Source organism: Gallinula chloropus (assembly GCF_964237585.1).
Source record: "Gallinula chloropus genome assembly, chromosome: 2".
In the NCBI taxonomy this organism is placed as follows: Eukaryota; Metazoa; Chordata; class Aves; order Gruiformes; family Rallidae; genus Gallinula; species Gallinula chloropus.
The window spans coordinates 95,515,163-95,531,475 of NC_140086.1; the positions used below are offsets into that span (position 1 = coordinate 95,515,163).

The window sequence follows — 16,313 nt, forward strand, 5'->3', positions numbered from 1 at the left end:
GCTCCTATATCTCTTCTCACCACTGCTGTAAGGAACAGCAGTATTGTGTTAAAGATGCTGGCGTAGGATTCAAAAGGCACATTCTGTTCCTGGCTGTGTCACAAAAATATATGTGACCTCAGGCAATGGAACTTAGTATTTCTGTGCTTTGACTTCTCATCTTTAAAAAGGAGATAGTAGTGCTTCCCTGGGGCATTCTGAGAAATGTGTTCATGTTATCAGCCTTTCCAAGGGTGTAGTTATGTGAACCATCTGAGAGCCCAATGCAAAGTGCTTTCATGCTCTCATTCCTGCATCAAAAGTCCTCTTTTCTTCCTGATCAACCTGCATCTTTTCTATTATCATCTCTAATACCTACATGGCAGCAATAGCTTACTAGGTTCCCATCCAGCAGTTCCAGAATTCCATCAGTCTCTTCCAAAGTTTCTCTTGCTCTCAGCATTTTTGCCCCCCACCTTTAGTGCTTCTCTGCTCCTTGCCTTTTTGGCTTCTACTTTGTTTCCCTTCTGCCAAAAATGCCCAGTCTGCCTCTGACTCCTGACACTAGTCAATGCTGTCACTTTCCACTTGTAAAGCTTCTCGACATCTTCATTACAGTTCTTCCCAGTTCTTCACATGCCCTCAATCAACTCTACTCTTCTGTTTCCATGAGCTTGCCTCCTCCACTCCCATCTTTAGCCATTTGTCAATGCTAGTCTTCATGTCTAGGACTCAATGACACATTTTATGAGTCAAATGGCTTTTGATTCATCACTATTTTATAATTAACACCTCAGCATCCCTTTCATGAGAACTTTACGTTGATCCACCACACAGAGATGGTATAACCACTTTAACCAAAAGTTCTCATGTCTACGCTTTGTCCGGGCCTCCATCCCCAGACATTGTGCACCTGAGTCCTCCACTGCCTGGTCTCAGGTGTTTATGTAACTCCTGCACACCCAGAGGCTCACAGCAAGCAGGGAGGTCTGTGCTAGACAAGCCACTGCCGGTATCAAAGCTTTGCCTTGTAAATTAGAAAACAGCCTCCATGCCCAGCAACCACCTCAACAGTGTTCAATAAACACTGATAGCAATAACGCTATCTAGAAGCTTATATTGCCATCCACCTTTGACAAATGCACACCTGTCTCCTGCTAGTCAGGTGTCCACAGTGTGTCTACCTCAATGATACATAACCAGATATGGTAAGTTTATTGTCTCAGGGTAATCTCTTATCAGTTCCAGCCCTGTACCTGTGACACATGGGTCAGACTGATCTGTCTGGCCTGCCGTCACAGTAGAACTACTACTTGTGTGATCTCAGTTTCCTGCTGCTCCTCCACCCCAAGACAAGCTGTGGTAGCCTGCAAACACATACCACTGTGAGTCCTTGCACCTCCTGACAATCAGCAAGGCCATAATCTGTCCTTTCACAGGTTTCAAGCAAGTTCTGTTCAGTTAGCGCAAAGGGACTACAAGGACCTTTCAGACTTACTACAAACAACAAAGGAAAACATTTTAAACACTTTGAAGTCGTTTCCTGTTGTTCTAACTTCTGGAAATGCTCTTGTTGAAGAAAGACCTTTTCCACGAGCCAGGTTTCTGCTCAGGCAGCTGGGAATGCAGTGAGGTTGCAATCTCAGTTCACAAGCTCCCAAGGACAACAACGCCAGCAAGAACCAGGCAAGCTGTGGAGCCAGATAAAGTCAGGCAGAACACAGGCCTCACTGCACGCAGTGTGATGTCAGGGTGGGTTGGGCTGAGGAGAGGTTGGGTGTTTTTTTAATACAATCTTGTTGTCAAAGAGGGTGGATGCTGCTGTTCAGCTATGTCAGAATCAACCAACTGGAAGTATCTATTCCCCATGTCACATCACCCACTGGGTAACACAAGGGAGATGTGAAATCCTGTGACTGAGCAGATTCCTTGCTGGTAGCAATCACTCCACGGCTGTGCTTAAAATGCTCTAATTAAGCCTTCCTTGTCATCTGACCTGTCTAAAAACAGGAGCTGTCTGCAAACTTAGAAGACAGATTTTGATTTCAACCTTTCCTGGAGGCCCAGAGTTTTTCTTGGCAGGTCTGTAATCTGAGTTTAGGCCTGCCCATGCTTTCCATACTTGCAAAGCTTCCTGCCAAGCAGACATGCTGTATCATAATGTGCTATCTCTTGTATCCTACTACACTGAGATCCCAGTGAGACACTGTGTTATCCCACTGTATTCCATGTACTACCCCACTGTGACTTCTCTGAAGGGTCTGGCATTTGGGGGTGGAAGGGGTGGGAGCAAGGGTACTGTCTATAAATATCCTCTCAGCCTAGGACGCATTTAGCACCTGGTTCACATACACTGCTGTAACAAGATTATGGCTAAGTGACAATCCTGACCTTGACACACACACCCCAAATGTAACTTTCATGCCCAACAGAACTCTCAGATTAAATTATCTTTTCTATCAGCAAGAGTTGGTGCAATTCACTGAAGCTATTGGCATGAAAGCAAAATCTGTTAATTATTAACTTAGATGTTTTAGACATCTGCTTGGCTCTAGGGGATACAGTATAAATAAAATCTCATCTCTTCAAGTGGACAGCTGATCCCAAGAACATCTTCAGGGATCTGGCCTGCCTTTTTGCTTTGTTCTTTTGTCCAACACGCATTCCACTATCTTTTCATCCATTCAAGGCCCAGGTCAGCTGGCTCTGGCAATGTTACAGGCATCTTTGAACCCTACTCAGAAGAAACCCTTATCAGTTTTCTTTGTATTACTGTCCCAGTGGCTGTATCCCATGCACACCTGGCAGATAGTTTCTAAATAGGACTTTGACTACTGAACGTTTTGCGCTGCAGAATTTGAACTGTCTGGTCCAAAGAGCAAATTCATGTCTGGTGTATTAATTTCACAGGAGTCACCCGCAGGGACAAATGCAACCTATTGCTGATTACACATTCCGGGTCAAATTGACTTCTACATCAGTGCTGACGGTGCTGGAGATACGCGGGGTGTAACGGGCGGCACGAGACGCTGTCCTTACCAAACGCTTTGGCGACATCTCCTGGGCAGCTGCAGCCTCCGTCCTGCGCAAAGAAAAGTCAACAGTGAGTGCCAGGGAGCTCAGGCAGGGACCCTTCCGAGTCTTCTGCTGCGACCTGCAGCAGAATGGCCCCTGCTCGGGAGCAGCGTGTCAAAAGAGCTGACTATGCATCACCGGTGTGCATCATCTGAGCTGAGTTCTTAGGGAATGCATATTATCCTTGCTATTGCTTTCCTTCTTTAGGCTCATTTACTCTACCACATAATCTACCAGTGATACCACTGGTAACAGCAGCAATGCAAATTCCTGACAGCAATTTCTTATATCCCAGAAGCTGGAAAACAAAACCTCCTCTTGATGTTCTCAATTATTCTCTGCCATTTTAAACTTAAGGCTGTGCAATGCAGAGGTACCACAAAACCCTACCTTAAACCACCAAAGACATTTAAACTAACTTTCTCAGCAGTTTACAATGCATTAAAAGGTCACTGTGGGAGGGGTGAGGAAATGTTGGATTTTGATCTGATAATCTCTAAGCAAATGGGGTAATCTAATCTTCGGTAAGTGAAAATGAATCTCTCATACTCCTCACTGTTTGCTATGGGTTTGGTGAAGAAACAACAGCACTTTGAGATCTTTAGCATTTTAGACCCATGCATTTCAGTTTCAGTGCAGAGCGAGTAAGTGGCTGATGATGGGGTTTTGGTTGAGGGGAGGGAAGTTGCCTATGTGTGACTGGGCTGTAAAAAAGGAATGGCACATAGCAGAGCTCATCTTGTGCTGTGAATCTTTAGGTTTTGCAAAGGTCTGAGCATCAGATGAAAGATCCTCCTACGCAGCGTGCAAAGAGGGCTCCCCATTCCTTTGATGATCAGGGTCCCTTGCAGACGGCCAACAGCTTTCCCCTTTTGAAACTGCTCCCCAGACTGTCTGGTTACTTCGTTGTGTTTCACCTCCCTTCTGGCAGAAGCACATGTCTGTGTGCGACCTGCGGCAGAGCACAGCCGGACACCCCCCACCATCAGCCATTTTAGGGCCAGCTTTGGCGAGCAGCTGGCCGTGGGGCTGGGTGTTAGAACCTCTCCATGTGCAGAGAAGGATTTAGACACAAACTGAGCAGGTGGATCTGAAAGTCAGTGACTTTTCAAACAGCAAACAGCACCTGGTAGAACTTTAAAGGCTTTTATTCCATTTGCTGATAACCTCTAGCACATTATGCCTTTTGTTGAGCTAGACTCTCTTGCTGTCAGCTCCAGAAAGGAGTGCTGGGCTGACAGCTGAATCTCTCTCTCCTCTTAAGGGCTCTGCTTGTGCAATTTTTTCCCTCTGACAAGTCTGTCAGAACCTGGAGGAGGGTGTGAGCGTGTGTGCATGTGTCAGGCGAGGGAAAGAAGAGGTAGAAAGAGTGGTCTAATGATCTTCAAAGAGTAGTGTCAGGAATTTGCCTGATTCTTACTGTCTGTGACAGGCTGGTTATGAATGCTCTTGGGTAGATGGGTTTCAGTCTGTTCTTGTTGGGTGGCTCAGCATCTGACCTTTATAATTGACCCAGTAGTGGCAGTGATGGAGGCTTTATGCTTTCAGAAGTACTATGGGGACGGGGGCCTTAGTGTGTAATCATTAATCATCGGCTTCAAAAAGCATCACTTTGAATGTCACCAAATTACAAAACACTGAGCAGATAAGAGACTTTCCCAAAAGCTCATGAGTTACGATTTAAGATAAAAGAACCCGATGATGATGATTCACAGCACTTCTTTATCTGTAGATGTCTCCACATAAGCAGGTAAATGTAATGATTCACAGAAAGGGAAACAAAAAGGGGACATACTAACCAGTTATGCCAGAAGATGCTCTATAATAAAGCTATACACATTGAACCACTTAATTCCACATGAAAAATCAAGTGCTCTGTTTAGAACATAAAGATTATGCTTCTGCAGCATTGTCTGTGAAGCTCCCCCCCTTGCAGTTCAGCTGTCCCAACAGGAGCCTCACTCTGCACTCAAAATAACTTGTAGAACTCCTGTGCTTCAGTTGCAGAAGACCTTGCAGGCTCAGGATCTACCTCAGAGCCCTGGGGAAATGTATCTGCACAAATCCCAGTGTGAACTCAGGAGAACCGGCTTTCTTCTGGCGTAAGCCTATGGGAAAAGGTGGCCATGGGGCCCGTAGAGGGCTTGATTCTGAGACAACTGGGTGCTAAGCCAAAGGAGAAGGGAAAACAGCTTTCCAGTCAATAGAATTATTTTAACATGGTTAAAAATAACCATTACTCTCCCCAGTCTTGTTCTCAGAAGAGAGAAACCATTTTACAATAACAAAATGTAGACTGAGGAAAAGAAATTCAATATGGAAAACCAGTATTAATTGGTTGACTATTAAATATTACATGCAACTTATAATAACAAATTTATAACTAATATTTGTATGTTTCAAGCAACCTTTCTGTACAACCAGCCCTTCCTACAGTATCAGCAAACACACAGCTATTTATTATGCATAAGACATATAAAGTATGTGGCATATACAGCACTAGAAACAATACATATGGCGATTTATTCTGAACTACATATGCTGGGCACATTTCTGTGTGGAACGTGTTCTGTACAGAGGAAGAGGTGGTATGGTAGTAGCTGGATGAAGAACCCTTAGTCACCCTTTCCACTGAATGCTGGTGGCCCATCACCCGGACAGAGTGAAGGAGACACAGGGATCTCTCTCAAATGATAGCCAAATGTGAGAGGGCACACTCCAGGCTGCTTTCCATTCCCTGCATTGCTGGCTTACTAGAATATGCGACTGCCTCTCTATCCAGCAGAGTAGTTCTCTGACCTACAAGAAACAGAAACTTTATCTCAAGCAGGCCGCTTCTGAAGGCGCTCTCCTGCTCAATGCCCCCTCTGCTGTAACTCACCACTGCACTTTCTCAAGGCCAATGGATTAGCAAGGACGAAAATTGAGACTACTGGCGGCCAGACAAATAGCACGGGACAGAAACGGTGCCTCTGTCTTAGACAGGGTTTCCTCTCTTCTTTCAGTGAGTCATGAAAGATTCATTTCTGAGGTGAGCTTTGAGTCTTAAAGATAATTTAGCATGAGGAAAGTAACTGGTGCAATTTCACCTCCCCTTTTTCTGTATAAGTGACTCTAGAGAGACACCAGGCGTTCACTTGGACTACCATGTTTGCCTAAAAATTGTCACCTTCTTTGTCACTGTATCAGCTCCAAACATCACACAGGATTGCTCCAGTAATACAAAAATTTAAAATCTCAGTCTGTGCTGCCCTCCTAGCAGAGCTACTGAAGAATGGGCTTCAAGTATGCTGCGTTCCTTGCAGTGCCTGCACTGTCAGCACCCTCACTTTCTTGTTCTGTAAGTGGGACTTCTTTCCCTTCACACACTGGCTGAGCCAATGTAACCAGAAAGGAGCAGTTCCCTGAAGGTACTGCACTACATCCGCAAGACGGAAGTGAATGCAAGAAAGCATCCCAAAGGACTGACCCATACCACACCATAGCTATTATACACATGAAGATAGCTGATAGGCTTCGAATGTTTTCACATCCTTCCTGACACTTCAATGTAACAAAAAATCTGCTGGACATATTTTCTCCTGCCAAACTGATGTAGATAGCTGTGGTAATACTCTGCTTGTAGAGGACTCCTTTGGCTCAGGTAGGCTATGCCCCTTCCTGAATCTACAGTTACAGTAATGAGACATTGCAGGGGATGCCATGTATGCTTGCTGCCACTAGACCCAATTATATACTTAGGCTTGCTCCCATAAGGTGTTTTTTCCTCAGAAGGATACCCCTCTTTTGTGATACTCCTGCCAGAGCTCTGGAAATGACCATGCAGTCCAGCCTTCTCTCTCCCCAATAAACACACCAGTACCTAACTGAATGCTGCAGAATTCAAACATAATATCCTCTCCCTTGCTTTAGTCTCTTTAGCTTGAGTGACAAGAGTTGCAGTGGTTATAGCTTCAGCTATATATCTTGGCCCAGCTGTTGTAGCAGACGTATTAAATTGCCCTCTTATACTCCCCCTGTAATGGCAAGGGGTTGATAGGTGTGGGCACATGAACGCCAACCTGACTTAAGCAGGTCAGGAATTGATTCATCCCCAAAGCAGGAAAGGAGAGGAGCAATACTGTAAAACAATCTCATGTTTCAACACTCTAAATACATGCTCCCTGTGTTATTGTAAAATCAGGGTAATAATGTTCTTCTGAGGGCTGCTAGCAGAAAATGATTACTGCAAAACTAGGATGGGTCTCTGAGCACCACTGCTAGGATGACACCTATAGTTATCCAGCCTTCATAGTAAGGAGTCAGTCTTTCATGCTCTATTACACACATGTTCTGCTGTCTACTAGTATAGAGATAAACATTTGTAATACTGCCCAAGTCATAAAAATCACACTCTGCTTTGCTATTTTTTTTTCTGTAAAATCCATATATATATAGGAGCCATGGAGGGGAGGGATGCATATGCATTAACAATAAATAGCAAGAGAGATCTGACTCTAACACATAGTTGTTTTCCTGCTCCATTATACACACAGTTCCAAGAAATACAGTTAAACCCTTTGCTCCTCCACAGTCAGTCCATTCTCCTCTTCCCTCCTTAACACCACAACATACCCACTTCCTCACATGGATTCTAGTCACAACTGGGTCAAACAAATCAGGGACTTCCAGTGATTTCACTTGTCTGTAAATCTAAAATTCTGCATGTGGCCTCTGCCTGTGAGGGCAGCGGGCTGGCTTGTCCCTATACCTTCCTGATCACCAGCAACCTCACAGGCAGCCTGCAGAGGCTCTACAAGCCCGACAGCCAGGGGCACACTAACTGCCATGCAGAAGCACACAGGACTTTTGGGTGCTGTAGGCTGCAGTGTAACTCAGGCTGTGCTTACTCTTTTCTATGTGAGGAGCATCTGGTCTTGCTGGTAGGCCGGAAGCAACCATTAGCAGGCAATACAGATACATGCTCTTTTTTCCTCACTGGAGCATTATTTCCCCAGAGCATTGTAAGAATGTAAGTGGCTCATGTGCTGCCCATGCTCAGAGACAGCTCAGGAACACTCCTGCCCCTGCACAGAGAAACTCTGAGAATGCTGTCTGAATCAATCCAGCTACCAGGGCACCAATGGGCTCACGTTGCTTTACTCTGTACTCCCCTCTACCGCCTGCATGGCCCAGTCCCACTCTCTGGGAAAAGCCATGTTCATGTTTACTCTTTTTTCAGAAATATTTTATAGGAATTACTGTTTACTTCAATGTGAAAACAGTATCAAGCTTCCTATTCTGTTCACAGAGGTGCTTACTGCATTCAGGGAGCAAGAAGCAGCTTTCCAAAGGTGCAAACAAGAGTGATATGCCCAGCTCTTTTTCAACATTACAGGGAGTTTATTTCTTTATATTTAAATCTCCACCTAGTATAGGGGTCACCTGGAGATGACAGAAGATAGCCTTTAACATGCAGGGTACTGGACTGTTTGATTCTCCTATTCCACCACCTTTTGCACAGTGGGAGTCTTAGAGTAGATGACATTTACTTACAGAGATGATATGTCCTTTCAAGCCATGTGCGGAGTCTGCACACTCAATAACAGCACTTAGCTGTGGATAGCCCACACCAGTCTTGATCCGAGTGGTACACACAGAACCTAGACAAGAGAATGAGAGGAAAAATCATAGACCATTTGGCTGACAGAAAACATACAGCTTGGTTTCTTTTTCTTGTGGAAAAATGTGTTTCTATCTGTATTACTTTTTGCCTTAGGAAGTCTCTATTGCCAATATTGTCTTCTCAGGGATAAAAGGAACACACTGGCACTTCAGTTTTGAAATGCTATCACACCACTTCATGGGAGGTGCAACTGAGGTGACTGATATTCCCCCTTTCTCCTCCAGGGTAAAAATTTCCAGTTTGAGCCTTTGTTGGTAATGCTTCCCGGTGAGGGAATTACTGCATCACGAGAAAGCAAATCTGCACTGAGGTGCCTGAAGGTAAAGGGGGGACAAAAGGACCAGAGTCACAACCCCTGAGACTCAGCTGAGCATTTAGTAACTTGAGTATTTCTTCCAGTAAACATGCGTATCTCTTTTCTACATATGTTTTTTAAAATAATCCTTAGAGGAAATCTGTGGTTTGTTTTCCCTTTTTGTGGTGATTTTCCACAAGGGAGAAAACCCCATCTTTTGCCTAATTCTTAAAGCAGAAATACTTGGTTGATAGCAACAGTTAGGAATATAAGAAAAGCAGCACACAGCATTTAGAAATCAGTAATCATCATAAAGCTGTACAGTGTAATATTACAGGAATTAAGCCATTTTAAACACATACGTAGTGCATGTATATATGTATATCTAAAAATAAAGGTATATGCATACATATAAAAACCCCTCTTCAATTAGAGTTCAACACAGTAACATGAATATAGAACTTCTGGAATGCCTTCTCTATTTTTCTCCTCAAGTTAAGAGTCAAAATGAGGACTGCTTTCTGCCAGTCCAGGTCTTACCACATAGAATACAGACCATAAAGGTCTGCATGGTAACAAGAATTTCAAATAGATTCTAAACCAAAGGCAGTGAAATCTGTATCCCTTCACCCAGGTGATATTCAGGTATACTTGAGCTACCAGTAAAGGAAAAATTTCCAGACTTTTCAAGGAACAAGGTGAAAAGGTACTTCTGCAAAATAGGAAGAAAAGTAGTTTTAAAATAATCCCTACCAGATTTACATATATATAATAAATATAAATTGCATGTAAAATACAATAAATCACTACAATTTTCCACAGGATGGACTGTTGGCTGGAAAAGAGCCTCCAAGTTCTCATCTTCTGTGAGGAACATTGGCTACTTGTGGTTTTGGGTGGTCAACTTGCACAGATTTGTTAGGAAGATCTATAGGACTCATTATACAATAAATAATCTGCCTGCACTGCACTGGCTGATGATCATGGCTATGCCATCAGTTTAAAATCTAACCCACATATGGTGACCCCAGCTGCAGCTTAAGAAGAAAATCAGGAGAGGAAGGAACACATGAAGAAACACACATGGGAGAGAGAGAAAAAAGGGAAGACATTACGGCAGGATATGCCAGACAACACTATTAGGGAAGGGAAGGCAAGAAAAACACTGCAAGAAGTTCAGGGTCCTCCCATTTATCCATGGGAATGTTACAGGGCAGGTAATATCTAAGTGCATTAATGTAAGTTTTACCTTACAGGCAACAGTAACAGGCAATGGTGTCCATACTTCACACTTAATGACATTTCATCTTTGAAGACACTGACAAGATGGGCAACCTCAGCTTAACAGAACACAAATCATGAAACTATTTAGAAACCCATCTTTCCTCGATAGAAGTGGGTACCAGAACACAGTATTGTCTGAGCTTGAGCTGGGATGACTCAGCCTCTTTTCAACAGGCTAGAAAAAGTGTTCCTGAACGCAACACCTTATCAGTGATAATGACAGCAACTCTGGCAATTCAGTGCTTCCAGTAACAGGCATCTTCACTGCCAGAAGATGCAATATGTAACACTCTGCAGTGTGAAACACTAGCTCCTGCCCATGTGTTTCTTAAATATGCTATGTGCAAGGGCACTGTAACTTTATTGACCCGAGCCAGTCTAGGCATCCTAACAGGCAGGCAAACAGCACTGTACACTGGTTCCAGCTGGACAGCTCCCCCACCACAGTTACCCTAAGTCACCCTCATTTGACTGGATTTGACTTACCTGGTCCAATACCCACTTTAATAATATCTGCTCCGGAAAGAATCAGTTCCTCTACCATCTCTCCTGTCACCACGTTGCCTGCCTAGACAGAAGGAACAGTATCACATATGTGAGAGATTTCAAGACTACTGCAGTAAAGACTAGTGATGATAATGCAGAGCTTTATCCAGAGCTTCTACAACTATACAGAGTCAGGAAGAGTATCATGCCCCATATTTTTCATTGTGCATGTCACAGAGATTAAACAAATCATACAAGTACCTTCTCAGGTCAAACGACTTCCATGACTGGTCCAGTAAACCTGATCTAGAAGATCCTAACAGGGTATCTGCTTTGTCTTCCATGCCCCTAATCCTCATCCAGAGGGTTTCAAACACATCATTCCTAACCATAAGGGCTATAGAGACAAACTTCTCCCTTACACGCACTGCAACTTATCCACCTCTCCTGCCCTAGCTATCCCTCCTGAAGAGCTTATAGTCCTCCATGCTATTTGCCTACCTCACTTTATGGAAAGATATCAGATCTTATTTATAAACCTAGAAAATCTCTTTTTCCTTTAGGATTTAATATTTTGAGCACTGAAAATGTAAGGAAGGTACTATTCTTGTCATGAAATCCAGAATATGATGTGGGCAGGGAAACGTACGTTTCTAGAGTGATGGTTTTCTACAATCTAAATTCAAAAGACCTGACCAATGAACATCACTGTTTCATACATTTGATGACATCAAAGCATGAACCTGAGAGATGTGTTAACGAGGCTTTCAACCACCAATAGCCTGCTGGAGTCCAGCTCTACAAAGTCATGACCAGCAGATCAAACCCTCCACCAGCGAGGTGAGCAATGGACAGGGAGCGTAGGTGGACTCTGAGCATGAAGCAGGTGATGTCAGTCCAGTCCCTTTCAAAATGTATGTCTCCTCCTAGGAAAGGAAATAACCAAAGCTGGCATTAACTGAGCTTCCATTTTGAAAGTTTCCTTGGAGAAAGTACCAAAATCAGCCCAGACACTGAAAAAGCTACAAGAGGTGAAACACTGGTGGGCCAGTCCCATGCAGTTTGTGGCACTGCTGCCTGCGGGGATAAGCTTTATTCTCCAGGCATGTGAATACAGGTCACTGAGGTTTTTAATTAATTCTGCAGGCATTTAGTGAAGAGGAAGGTTGCTGCTGATAATGCTGACATGGATAAGGAGTTGGTTGGCCAGGTGTCATTCTGACACTACAAAGCAATGGCCTCTCTTTAAGAGTCCCTAAGCATCTGTACGAGAGCTGCAAAGGAGGACTGAAGATTTTGCTTTCTATACACCCACCTGAAACCACCTGAGAATGTCACTGTGAAAAAATTACTGATGACGTTATTCAGATACAAAGGAACTTCTTTTTACTTTAATTAATAAAAGAAACTACTGAAAACCAATCTTCTAGCACATGCATAGTAATTAGTTTGCAAAACTGGTGCAATGAGTGCAGAAAACTGCCAGAATGTTAAAGAATCTCAACGTTTTGTTGCAAGCTCAGTGTGAAGAGACAACAGGCATGCATCCAAATACTGATCTGATGGATCAGCAGGCAGAGTGAGGCTAGAGATGAATTCCCTTGCAGGGACTGTCCCCTGTCCAGAGGGCTTTTAGGAAAAAGAAGGTCTTTAAAGAGCAAGGATTCCAAATGACATGGGATTTATGAGGCAAAACGTATATTTTGAGCTACGCTTGAAAACAGTAGCCAGTACATGTTAAGCCCATGCTTTCCTCTCTGCAAGGGGCTAGGTGAGGCAAATGAATGCTGACAGAGCACATCCTGAACAATCCACTGCCGCTGTACTACTGGCATTCCTGCCCTGTGGGGGAACACAGTAGGGGAAAGCCAACCCAGAAATTGTGCCCCTCCATTTACGGAGGATGAGAAGGTCCTTGAATACATCCAGAGGAGGAAGCTAGTGACAGGGCTTAAAGGCACAGCCTCTGAGGAGCAGCTGAGGACACTGGGTTCATCCAGCTTGGAGAAAAGGAGGCTGAGGAGTGACCTCACTGCTTTTAACAGCTTCTTGAGAATGGGAAGTGCAGAGGGAGATGCTGGTCTCTTCTCCCTGGGATCCAGTAACAGCAACACTCGATGAAGCCCGCGGTCAGAGGCAGAACTAAATGGTTGCAAAACTTTTTCAGGTGACTGATACCTCTTCATTTCCATGTGGATTTTTTTTTTTTTTTTAATCCTTGGACTCCTTTTAAGAAATGCCTGAGCTGTTGCCTTGGGAAAACATGCTAAAACAAAGGAGCCAGAGAACTACACTACCCCACCAGAGCAAAGGTCCATCTGGCTCAGTGCTCTGTCTACCAAGTGGACAGTCATCAATGTCTATGGAAGACCATACGAGCAGTGCAGGTCTGGTGACTGGCAACTCCCTCAGCATGTGAGCAAGACCAGCCTCCTCGTCTCACATCTCCCAGGAGATGCCCATGCCCTGTTTTCCATCAAGCTGGAGCCATCTCAGGGGTCTTTCCAGAACAGCCATATGCTCCCAGCCTGGTCAACCTTGGGGGCAAGAATCCTTCCTGTGCCTGCCAGGACACCCCTGCTTACTCCAAAACACTAGCACCCCTGACAACATCTCTGCATCCCACTTCTCACAGCTGCTGCCTCTGGATCCCCACACGGGATGAGGATGGTGGGCTCTGCAGTGCTCCTCAAGAAGGGATTCCCTTGTTCTGGCCACTGCTGTCCAGCTGAAAAGTCCTGATAGCCTCAGGCACCTCCAGGTTTGCTGGCTCTTCTCATCTCCAGTAGCCTGGTCCAGCTTCAGTCCATCCAACGAATTCCAACGGCTCCTCAAAGACTTCCTCTCACATGTCTGCGAGCTGCCCCCAGGCCTGCTGTGTCCCTGCACCACTGCTCGGAGGATGCCCCCTTTATCCTCACCGGGACACTGTGCCTGCTGTATTGCCAGGTGGTGGCACTGTGACAGGGGGGTGCCGGGCCTCACACACCACCCCTCCCGGAGGGAGGGCAGGGAGGGAGGAAAGGAGGGAGGAAGAAATGAGGCCACAGCTGCTGGGTGTCCCTGATACTTCTCTGTCAGTCAGCTTCCAAAGATAAACCTAGTGCTATTACTCTTCTCTCAGGCCATGACAGAAACCAACTCTGTAGCTCAGAGACTACCTTTATTAGCCATTGCTTCTGCACCAGAATTAAAGGCCATGAGGCCACACAGCAAGAAGGACCAGGAACTTGATATGGATGGATACAAACCCTTTTCTGGGTGGATGGGTAGGTATGATTTCAGTAGACACAGCATGGAGAAAAGCCAAAGTGTAACCAGAGCCATAGGCTGAGATGGATGGTGCTAACAGATTGCCATGGAAATAACACAGGCTTTGAAAAACAAGTGAACAGAGGGTACACTGGTGTGGTGAAAAGGTTGGTCATTTCCAGACCTATAGCATTTGGATCCATACCCAAAACACAGCAAGGGAAATGACTAACTCAAGCTGTAAAATGGCCCATTGCTGCTGTCATCATCACATCCCCTTTTGCCACTGAAACCAAGTTGCACAGCTCCTCCATTAAACAAGTGGCTGTGTTCATATGGCGTATAAACTGCATCTCACCCACAGGGTAAAACTTCGCAGCTCGTTTGTGACTTCAACCTTTTTGTGAGGGGAGGAAAAGGGAGGAGACCCCAGACCCCTTCTACAGGGCTGCTCTCCAGCTACTCCTCTCCCACTTTACGCTTGTGTCTGGAATGACTCTGCCCCAGGTACAGACTCTGGCATTTATTCTAGTTCAGCATCATGCCACTGATGGTTGCCCAGTGCTCCAATATATTAAGATCCCTCTGTCAGGCTTCTTGTCCCCCAAGAGAGTCAACAGCAGCTCCCGATTTGGTATCATCAGCAAACTTGCTAATGGTGCCTTCAAGTCCTGCCTCCAGATCACTGATAAAAACTCAACAGGACTAGCCCTAAAACTGAGCCCTGAGGAACACAGCTGGTGACTGGTTGCCATCCAGACGTAGCCCTGTTCCCTAGAACCCACTGAGCTCTGCCCTTTGGCCAGTTCTTCACACAGCCCACTGTCTACCTGCTCATCCCATAGTTGGACAACTTCTCCACAAGGATGATGTGAAGAACAGTATCAAAAGCCTTACTAAAATTCAGACAAACTACACGCCCCACCTTCCTCTCACCTCATTGGAGAGGGGGTCCAGGACTTCGCCCTTATGAACCTATGTTGAACAGTACCCAGTATGATTTTCCAGCTACTGAGGCTAGACTAACAGTTCTGTAGTTTCCTCGGTCTTCCCTCAGACTCTTGTACATTGGAATAACATTGGAATAACATTGGCTAGCATTTTGTCAGCAAGGACCTCCCCTGACTCCCAAGACCTTTGGTAGATGATGGAGAGGGGTCCTGCTGTAACATCTGCTACTTCCTTCAGTACTCTGGGATAAATCCCATCAGGCCCATCATCGCATCAGATATTTGAAAACGAAGTACAGTTGGGATTTCAGTTCTGTGGCTTGTGTCATGTCTACAGCATGTTCCCAACTAGAAAAACTGCAGGAAATAAACCTGCATGAAACACAAGTCCAGTTGCCCACATAACCCATTCTGTGCTTGTCCTGAGATGGGCTATTAATTTGTGGAGATCTGTATTTAGGACCTAGAACCGTTCAGCAAACTTCTTGCACAATGTCATTCCTGGATTTAGCGAGCGTTTGCAGCAGTACTTACACAGGCAGAGCAGGAGGCAAACCCTAAAATCCTCACCTAATATTTTCTTAGTTTTTATTGAAACAAAACTCCTGCTGAAGTCCATAGGAAATCCCTAGGGAATGTTGGACAAGGCCTATTCTTCACTTACTGATTTTGAGCTCCTATTTACTATTTATTTATTTTTAATGAACTTTACTTCCCCCTTTATTAGGCTGAAACAGCTGACAAGCCACAACCTGAGGCACTTACAGAAACAGTGATACTGTAAGGCAGCAATTTGTGGTCTATGACACAGGACCACTTAACTTCGCTCAAAACTGCGTGGTATTGATTAAAAATAAAATAAAATAGAACAGTGGGGAAATAAAGAGCATATAAAAGGCAGAGTGTTTCCAGCTAAGTGCTGCTTCCTTTCTGCTCAGCGGTGATTTGTTATCCTAAGTGTTGTACACTCCAAGGTGGGGAGATGGAGACCACGCTGCTTCCAACAATAAGGAAGCAGTTTATATCTGGAAAGCCATGTGACCACCTGGACAGTATGACATGCAGCACATTACCATTTGGTGAAATACTGGAGTACATGCAACAGATTCACGAATAGGTCAGTGGTTCCATGAGATTTGGGATCAAATATGTATTTAATTTAAACAGCAGTGTCTTCTTATTAGCAGACCATAGCGGGTTGTCAAGCTGTCTCTTCAGAAATGCTAACCAGACGTTTAATGTTAAGTTACTGCTAGAGAATGTTGGAACTGCATATGTTGATTCAAAATGCTCATCCTAGCAAGGAAAAGCACTTATGTCCCCAGCA

The 16,313-nt window shown here is 44.7% G+C and overlaps 1 protein-coding gene across 1 annotated transcript in view; it reads right to left on the minus strand.

Annotated features, from left to right (window-relative positions):
• The window catches only part of GMPR (guanosine monophosphate reductase), a 39,410-nt gene that overhangs the window by 11,776 nt on the left and 11,321 nt on the right, over positions 1-16,313 (minus strand). Inside the window, exons 5-7 of the mRNA XM_084280602.1 lie at positions 10,785-10,866; positions 8,590-8,696; positions 3,019-3,061 (exon numbers count right to left, since the gene is read on the minus strand). Of these exons, the coding sequence (XP_084136728.1) occupies positions 3,019-3,061; positions 8,590-8,696; positions 10,785-10,866 (232 nt within the window). The remainder of the gene's footprint in view (positions 1-3,018; positions 3,062-8,589; positions 8,697-10,784; positions 10,867-16,313) is intronic.